This window comes from Phanerochaete carnosa (genome assembly GCF_000300595.1).
Source record: "Phanerochaete carnosa HHB-10118-sp unplaced genomic scaffold PHACAscaffold_95, whole genome shotgun sequence".
Classification (NCBI taxonomy): domain Eukaryota; kingdom Fungi; phylum Basidiomycota; class Agaricomycetes; order Polyporales; family Phanerochaetaceae; genus Phanerochaete; species Phanerochaete carnosa.
Window position 1 is genome coordinate 1 of NW_006767722.1, and position 8,314 is coordinate 8,314.

An 8,314-nucleotide genomic window follows, 5' to 3' on the forward strand; every position below is an offset into this window, starting at 1 on the left:
CGTCTTCATCGAACACGACACTGACTGTGTACGGCCACACCAGCCTCGACGGGCATCACCGTGCGTGGGATCGTGCAAAGACTTACTTCTCGGCGACTGGCTCGGGGAGTTTGTGGCGCTCAGCGGGCATTGCGCTCGACTTCGTGATGCATCCACCCACGAACCGTCCGCCTTCTCACTACGCTCATCTCTCAGACGCCTTGCATCATGCGTATCACTTCAAGCACGAATGGATCATGGTCGTCGAGGACGATTTTGCCGTCTGTGGTGCGTGGGGCATGGAAGGCATCGTTCGCGTACTGCTCGAGCTAGGATCGAGCCTCATCGACAGCGCGGATGCAGATGTGCTGCACAGATCAGGTATCGTTGATGACTCCTGGAAAGCTGGAGAGAAGAGACATGCACAATGGCGGGGTGCTTTCGTTGGTACCGGTGGAAGGTGCGTGATTCCTATCGGATAGCAGGAGTATGCGCTAACGCTTAATGCACATTTAGCGGGCTTATCCTTCATCACACGCTTCTTCCTACCGTAATACGACTTCTCGAGCTTGTTGCCGGCCTTTCCGAGTCCGGCACGCCACTTCCGCGGACACCGCCTGACGTGCTCGTACAGCAATGTCTGAGCGGCGAAATCGCGCTTTGCACCGCAGTCGCCAATCCGACCATATCTCCTAAATACTCGCACTCCCAAAAAGAAGAGTTCGAGCGCAGCCCATATCCCACCTTGCTGCCTATCGCGCCAACACTCGGCCTGCCGCCACTGGTGACGCCGTTTGCCCCGCCAGCGTTCCTAATCTCGTCGCGGTTGCTGATGTCGCATACGGGCCATGCACTAAGCACGGGAAACCGATTCTATCTTGAGGGACAGTGGGCGTGCGGATGGAGGCAGCCGATGCTGGGAAATAGAGGCGTCAGTGTGGTCGTGGTCTGATCTTAGGGTTTGCGGATTTTGCATAGTGTAGGGGGATGGATATTGTCGTGTTGCGCGTACAGCTACCAAGGAAAATCCAAAATCTAATTTATACGGGTCATGGTCTACGCCTTCTTCAGTCTGCAGATTCCTATCACAGGGCTAATCTTGTGTGCCGTTGAGAGCTTCGGTATTCTACATGCTAGCTAATGGGGTCCATCTGGTATCAGTGTTGGGAGGGTCAGAGGGGGTCAGAAGTGACTGACCGTCAGTTGACGGGTCAGTGGGGTCAGGCGCCCAGAAATGGCCGGGCTACTCAACGCTGCTCGACGTCATCGAAGACGGAGAGGAGAGCAGGTAGCGATGGCAACAAATGCCTCAACACTATATACTCCCAATAACACAATATATTTTGATTTTGTCCGCATTATTGCTGTCTCTCGTATCTGCACAAGGACCTTCAGCGCCGACACCGCTGCCCGGCGTGCCACAAAACAGCTCTAGTGGGTCTCGCAAGTGAGGGGGGCTGTTAAGTGCCAAGAATGGGTTTAAGTAACTTGAATATGTATCTGTATGGTGCACGGAGCGCATCCAACAGTGCATCTGTGCATCTTACCCAAGACGTCTGATGTAAGCCCAACGTAGCCTCTGGAGCGATCCCAGAAGTTCATACAGCTGAATACGTACGTGACTATGATGTGTCATAGTAAATATGCCAACAATGTTGCTTTGCATTCAACTAGCACTGGCACCGTCACGGTTCTCGAGGGCAACAGTGGCTTCACATAAATGACATGACTAATCAGGTCCGAGCTCGGCAACAGCCGACTGACCGGTCAACGATTGACTGACCCGACTGATCCCTTTGGAGTCAGACCGGTCGGTCAGACCCAACACTGTCTGGTATATTCTCGACGTTAGAAACTAGTGCGACCCATATATGCACGGAGTATTTGTGTTGAAGCGCCTAACGGCTCTGGCTCGGCGTTCCGCCCGGCATGGACTTAAGGTGGACATCTTAGAATAGGCGCTACTAATACGTAGATAGTGATTGGACAATCGTATGTAGTGTTCCCACGCACGGACATCTTTATGGCAGGCTTCCCCATTCTAGCGGACTTTCAATTTTGCTTCCTTTTAGTATATAAGGACTCCTCTCACATCCCCACTCTGCGTGCTCTTTCCCTTCGCACTCAGAGTAAGTCCCTTCGTCGCCCTTGCGCAGTATGCACTTATGCTTACGCCCTGTATAGCTAATCCCCCGTGTGTATTAGGTTAGATCTATACAGCGTGCTCTTTCCCTTCGCACTCAGACTAATCCCCCGTGTGTATTATATCGTGCCTGCGTGCCACTCACCAGTTCGTGCTCGCGCAGCCCAGTAGTCGTATCACGACAATAGGTTATGAGCCCCGGCTTGTAACTGGCCCCCATCTACCCTCTATCCCTCACGAGTCTTCACTCGGAGAGATCCGGCACCAGCCGCACATTTGCTCCATAACACCTCAGGGTCTTTACCCCAAGTGTTACTCCACATCGCAACACGGACACTAGAGATCCTCTAGTGCATGTCTAGTCCATCTGCATCACGCCCACCTTCACCAACTGCACCGACACCTGCACCTGCACCGGCACCCCGTCCTACACGTCGCACCCCCGCCGCTCCTACTACACCCTCTCAATCCGCATCAACTGCACCTCGCCGCACAACGACAATGTCCTCCGCCTCTGCATTCGCATCAGCCACCGGTCCGCCGTCGATGAAGCTCGACGCGATCGGAAAGCTCAAAGGTTCCAGCGATTACCCACGCTGGTCCCTGATGATGCAGCAATACTTCATTGCTGCACGCGCATGGAAGGTCGTCGACGGCACTGAGAGAGCCCCTGTCCCAAGCAGCTCAGTCTCCGCTGTGGACATCAAAGCATGGGAGACGACGAACGCATACGCGAGGTTTTACATCCTCAGCACGCTCGGCGACGAGCTCCTGCACCTCGCGAACCCAGTGGATATCACAGCCGCCGCGCTGTGGAAGAAACTGAAGGACAACTACGCCGCCTCCACCACCATGTCGGCATTCGTCAAGTTCCGTGCGTACTTCTCGCACGCGATCACGGACAGCGATGACCTCGCTGCCCAACTCGACGAACGCGCCCGACTCTGGCAAGAGGTCAGCGCCTCCGGGATCCTCCAAACCCTGGAGCTCCTGCAGATATTCGGCCTGCTCACGGCCCTCCCTGACTCGTTCAACAACGTCGTGGAGCCCATCCTCGCAGTCACCAAGCCCGCCGACTTGAAGCTCGACGACATCTGCAACCGTCTCCTCGACAAAGCGAAACGTCGCAGCTCCTCCACCAACGTCGCCGCCTTCCATGCACCGAAGGCGTCTACCTCAGGCAAAGCCAAAGCTGGCAAACCTGACGGCAAGAAGGGCAAGTGCAACTTCTGCCACTACAAAGGCCACTACGAGCAGGATTGTAGAAAGAAAAAGGCCACCGCCGAAGAGGCGCGGAAGGGCAGCAATGGCAAAGCCCAGGACGGTAAAAGTAATCCGTCCGGTAGTAGTACTGGTCACGCATCTGTACATGTAGTCACCGCCGAAGGAGCCGCTGCTCCTGAGGCTGAAATTCACTCCGCTTCCTGGTATCTCCATGGTGTGAAACGCTGGATGTTAGACTCCGGCTGTACACGACACATTACAAACGGCCTGAACGACTTCGCTGAGTACACTGCATTCGCGTCGCCTACATACGCAACACTAGCAGACAAGGCGAAAACGCAAGTAAGCACGCTCGGTTCAGGTGTTGTCGAGGGCACTACGCTCGTCGACAACAAACCAGTAAACATCAGGCTAGAGAACGTTCTCTACAGTCCTGCAATGTCCGGACGGCTAATCTCCGTCTCATGCATCGAAGACAAAGGCTTCGATCTCGTCTTTGGGAAAGGACGAGCCCAAATCAAGCGTGGTAACACCACGTTTGGCATAGGCACTAAGTCCCGCGGTCAGTATTGGTTGGACCTCACTCCACCTCCACCATCTGTCGCGGTCTCCACGCACAACGCCACTTCGCTCGACGTTATCCACCATTGGTTCGGTCACCTGAACTGGGAGGCAGTACGCAAGCTCGCCGCTGCTGATTCCTCTCCCGTCAAAGGCCTCATCGCCGCCGATATGGATAAACCTTCGCATCCCTGCGAAGGCTGCGTCTTGGGCAAAGCACACAGGCGTACATTCCCCACATCATCCACCTCATGCGCCAACAAACCCTTCAACCTCATTCACTCTGACCTCGACGGACCTATGTCGGTGGTGTCCCTCACAGGCCACCGATACTTCGCCACCTTCATCGACGACTGCTCCGACGTCACATGGGTCTACTATCTGCATACAAAGGATGAGTTCCTCTCCGTGTTCAAAGACTTCGTAGCCCTCATCGCGCGACAGTTCGATACGGTCATCAAGGTTTTTCGGTCAGATCGAGGGGGTGAATACCAGTCCAACGAGTTCATCAACTTGTTGAAGAAATCTGGGATCATCCACGAGCGCACGATACCCGGTACCCCACAGCAAAATGGCAAAGCTGAGCGCATGAACCGCACGCTCGTAGAAGCCGCTAAGTCAATGCTACAAACCGCCAGGTTATCACACGGATTCTGGGAAGAAGCTGTTCGCACAGCTGTGCACGTACGCAACAGAGGCCCTAAGAAAGCCATTGCATGGCGTATGCCCTTGGAAAGACTCACTGGCACCACACCGGACGTGTCCCACTTCCGAGTCTTCGGTTGCCAGGCCTATCGCCACATACCCGGGGATAAACGCAAGAAACTCGATGCTAACGCTGAGAGCCTGGTGTTTATCGGCTACGAGACAAATTCTAAAGGTTATCGTCTATGGGATAAACGTAGCAGAAAGATCACCACGAGTACTGATGTGATATTTGACGAGTCGATCTTCCCCAATAAACTCCTACCCTCACCGTCCTCGACACAACCGACCGGATCTACATCCACGCTGCCGTCATCTGTCGAACTCGAACTACCACCCCTTAACACGCCACCGGCTCCTACGCAGCTGCCACAGCCTGTACCACCTCCTACCCAACCCATCACACCAAAACCACCTACAGTATCCCAAATACCACGCCTTACACCTCAAACAGAGTTGTATCCAGCTCCGCCAATCCTGCCAAGTGCACCGGTCAAGCCTGAATTCAAAGGCAAAGCCAAAGCCTCACCATCTCGCGTCGTTGCCCCTCCGCCACTCCAGCCAAATCCCAACACTACCTCGTGGGACTACAATTCCTTCACCAACCCTGAGCATGCCACGACGTCATCAGGCATCCGCCGCGGTACCCACGAGCGTAAAGCAACTCAGAAATGGACGAGCATTTGGCCCGGAGCGACCGAAGCGGACATCGAGGAAGCACTGAACACAGGCAAAGAACCAGGCGACATCGCTGCGATCGTAGGCGACTCCTCCATCGCTAGAGAGCCACGAACCTACAAACAAGCAGCTGACACCCCGGATTCAGCAGAATGGATGACTGCCATGCAGGCCGAAGTCACTGGCCTCCTGGAACAAGGCACCTGGGAACTTGTCGACTTACCAAAGGGTCGCAAGGCGATCAAGTGCAAATGGGTATACGTTGTCAAGCGCAACGAGAACGGAGAAGTGGATCGCTACAAGGCAAGGCTCGTAGCCAAGGGGTTCACGCAAGTTCAAGGCATCGACTACGAAGACACCTTCGCTCCCGTCGCCCGTCTGGAATCCTGGCGATACCTCATCGCCCTAGCGACTATCCAGGACTGGGAAATCTATCAGATCGACTTTGATAGAGCATATCTGAATGGAGAACTCGACGAGGAGCTCTACATGGAGCAACCTGAAGGTTTCGTAACGGACGCAGGCAAAGTATGCCGCCTGCGGAAAGCAATATACGGGTTAAAGCAAGCGGGACGAACATGGTTCCTCACGCTCAAAGCCTGTCTCGAGGACATTGGATTCGCATGCCACAACGCCGGCGACGTATCCATCTTCATTCGCTGTCAACGAGGGGGATCCACTCAAATTCTTGTGGTTTACGTTGACGACCTAACTATGATGGGAAACAGCCTCGATCTCATCCAACAAACAAAAGAGGCATTGAAGGAAAGGTTCCAACTCAAGGACCTTGGCGAACTCAAGTACTACCTCGGCATCCGCGTCACGAGGGATAGGGGGAGTCGAGCTACATACCTTGACCAGGAAACGTACATCGAGTCCGTTCTCAAACGATTCGGATACGAAGACTGCAACCCCGCATCCACACCACTCGGCACTGACATCATACTTGAGAAGAACGAGGAAGACCCTGCGGACTGCCCACAAGACCGCATCAAGCTCTACCGCTCACTCCTCGGCTCACTCATGTACACCATGCTCGGGACTCGCCCCGACATCGGCTTCGCCGTCGCCCGACTTTGCCAATACCAGGAAAACCCCTCACCAAAGCACGTAGCTGCCGCCTATCGTGTTCTCAAGTACCTCCGCGGCACCTCCAACTATCGACTCTGTCTAGGTCAGAACGACGAGACCGATAGCCGTTTGCTCGGTTACACCGACGCAGACTTCGCGAACGACAAGGACAACTCCGTCTCAACATCCGGCTGGGTTTACAAACTCGGTAGAGGCGCAACCAGTTGGTCTTCTTGCAAGCAACGCTCTGTGGCTCGAGACACCTTCGACGCAGAGTACTTCGCAGCCGACGAAGCAGTCCGACATTTACAGTGGCTCGAAATCTTCGCTGAGTATATTGAACACCCACTTGCAAAGCCTGTCCCTCTCCACTGCGACAACAAATCTGTCGTTGATGCTGCCCAGTTACCCAACGTCAAGCATCGCACGAAACACACCCGCGTCAAAGCTCACGCTGTTCACGAGCAATTCGAAGCAGGTCTGATCGAACTCGTTAGGATTCCCGGTGTCGACAATCTGGCTGATATTCTCACAAAGCCCTTACCGGCTGAGGTACACAACCGTCACACCCAGTCTCTTGGCCTCGTTCCGTATCGCCTCGCCAAGGGGGAGTGTTGAAGCGCCTAACGGCTCTGGCTCGGCGTTCCGCCCGGCATGGACTTAAGGTGGACATCTTAGAATAGGCGCTACTAATACGTAGATAGTGATTGGACAATCGTATGTAGTATTCCCACGCACAGACATCTTTATGGCAGGCTTCCCCATTCTAGCGGACTTTCAATTTTGCTTCCTTTTAGTATATAAGGACTCCTCTCACATCCCCACTCTGCGTGCTCTTTCCCTTCGCACTCAGAGTAAGTCCCTTCGTCGCCCTTGCGCAGTATGCACTTATGCTTACGCCCTGTATAGCTAATCCCCCGTGTGTATTAGGTTAGATCTATACAGTGTGCTCTTTTCCTTCGCACTCAGACTAATCCCCCGTGTGTATTAGATCATGCCCGCGTGCCACTCGCCAGTTCGTGCTCGCGCAGTCCAGTAGTCGTATCACGACAATAATTTGTCCAGGTAACGTGGGAAATGAGCCATTACACGATGACGGACGACCCGAAGCGCGGTCTCATATACTCGCAACATACTGTATCCCTGTCCATTATTTCACATTAATCGTCCGTCAGATAAGAAATATCACTACTGCGTGTTCTCGCTTGTTCGAGCAGATGTAGCATACCAGGCGAGAGCTGGTCGACATCAGCTCGGTCGCGGGCCAGCTCATCAGCGAGCTCCCACTCGCCACTTCGGATCAGGTGGGCCATGAGCTTGCCCCATATCTGCCAATTCACTGCACGCCCTTTCTCGCTATTTGCGCGCCTGTGCATCCGATAATATGCCATGGCGCGCCGCATCCCCTCGGGCGTTGGGTTTTCGCAGCATGCTTGGATAACATGCATGATCTGAAGCTTGAATCTGGGTAGCTTGCGCGGCTGATGCTTGTTCATCTTCGTGATGACAAGGTGCTGGTAGTAGGCAGCCAAGGACGGCTTGCTCCATACTCTGCGTTCAATTCCGCAGAGGACGGCACCGAATGTTTTGCTAGTGGGCGCCAGCTCTGGCATGTGAGCCTCCATATATTCAATGATGGCGACGACTGCCTCGAACGCGGTGTCGTCCTCCGAGCGTACGAGATGTGTCAGGAGCGTCGTGCATGTATCAGTGTCAACGGTAACACCGTTTTGGCGCAAAAGGGCGAGGATGAGCTGTAGCGCATCCGTCCGCGCCGAGTAGAGGGCGGGCAGAAGGACAGAAGCTGTATAGATGTCACCATGCATACCCAAAACGTCCATCTCTCGCATGATGCTAGAGATCCCACGCAAATTCTTGCTTCGGCTGTAGAACTTCATGAACACATTGAACGAGGCTACGTCCGGCTTTGGCTCCCTCTTCTTCATGCGCTCG

At 54.3% G+C, this 8,314-nt stretch overlaps 2 protein-coding genes across 2 annotated transcripts; one reads left to right on the forward strand and one right to left on the reverse strand.

The window, feature by feature from the left end:
* Positions 1 to 146: 146 nt before the first annotated feature.
* On the forward strand, positions 147 to 931 carry PHACADRAFT_202040 (uncharacterized protein; the record flags this gene model as incomplete). The annotated part of the gene is made up of 2 exons (XM_007402308.1): positions 147 to 439; positions 496 to 931. 2 exons carry the CDS (start codon positions 147 to 149, stop codon positions 929 to 931), a joined length of 729 nt encoding a protein of 242 aa, XP_007402370.1.
* A 6,590-nt stretch (positions 932 to 7,521) lies between these two features.
* On the reverse strand, positions 7,522 to 8,307 carry PHACADRAFT_202042 (uncharacterized protein; the record flags this gene model as incomplete). The annotated part of the gene is made up of 1 exon (XM_007402309.1): positions 7,522 to 8,307. The coding sequence occupies one exon, from the start codon at positions 8,305 to 8,307 to the stop codon at positions 7,522 to 7,524; it is 786 nt and encodes a 261-aa protein (XP_007402371.1).
* Between the last annotated feature and the right edge of the window lie 7 nt (positions 8,308 to 8,314).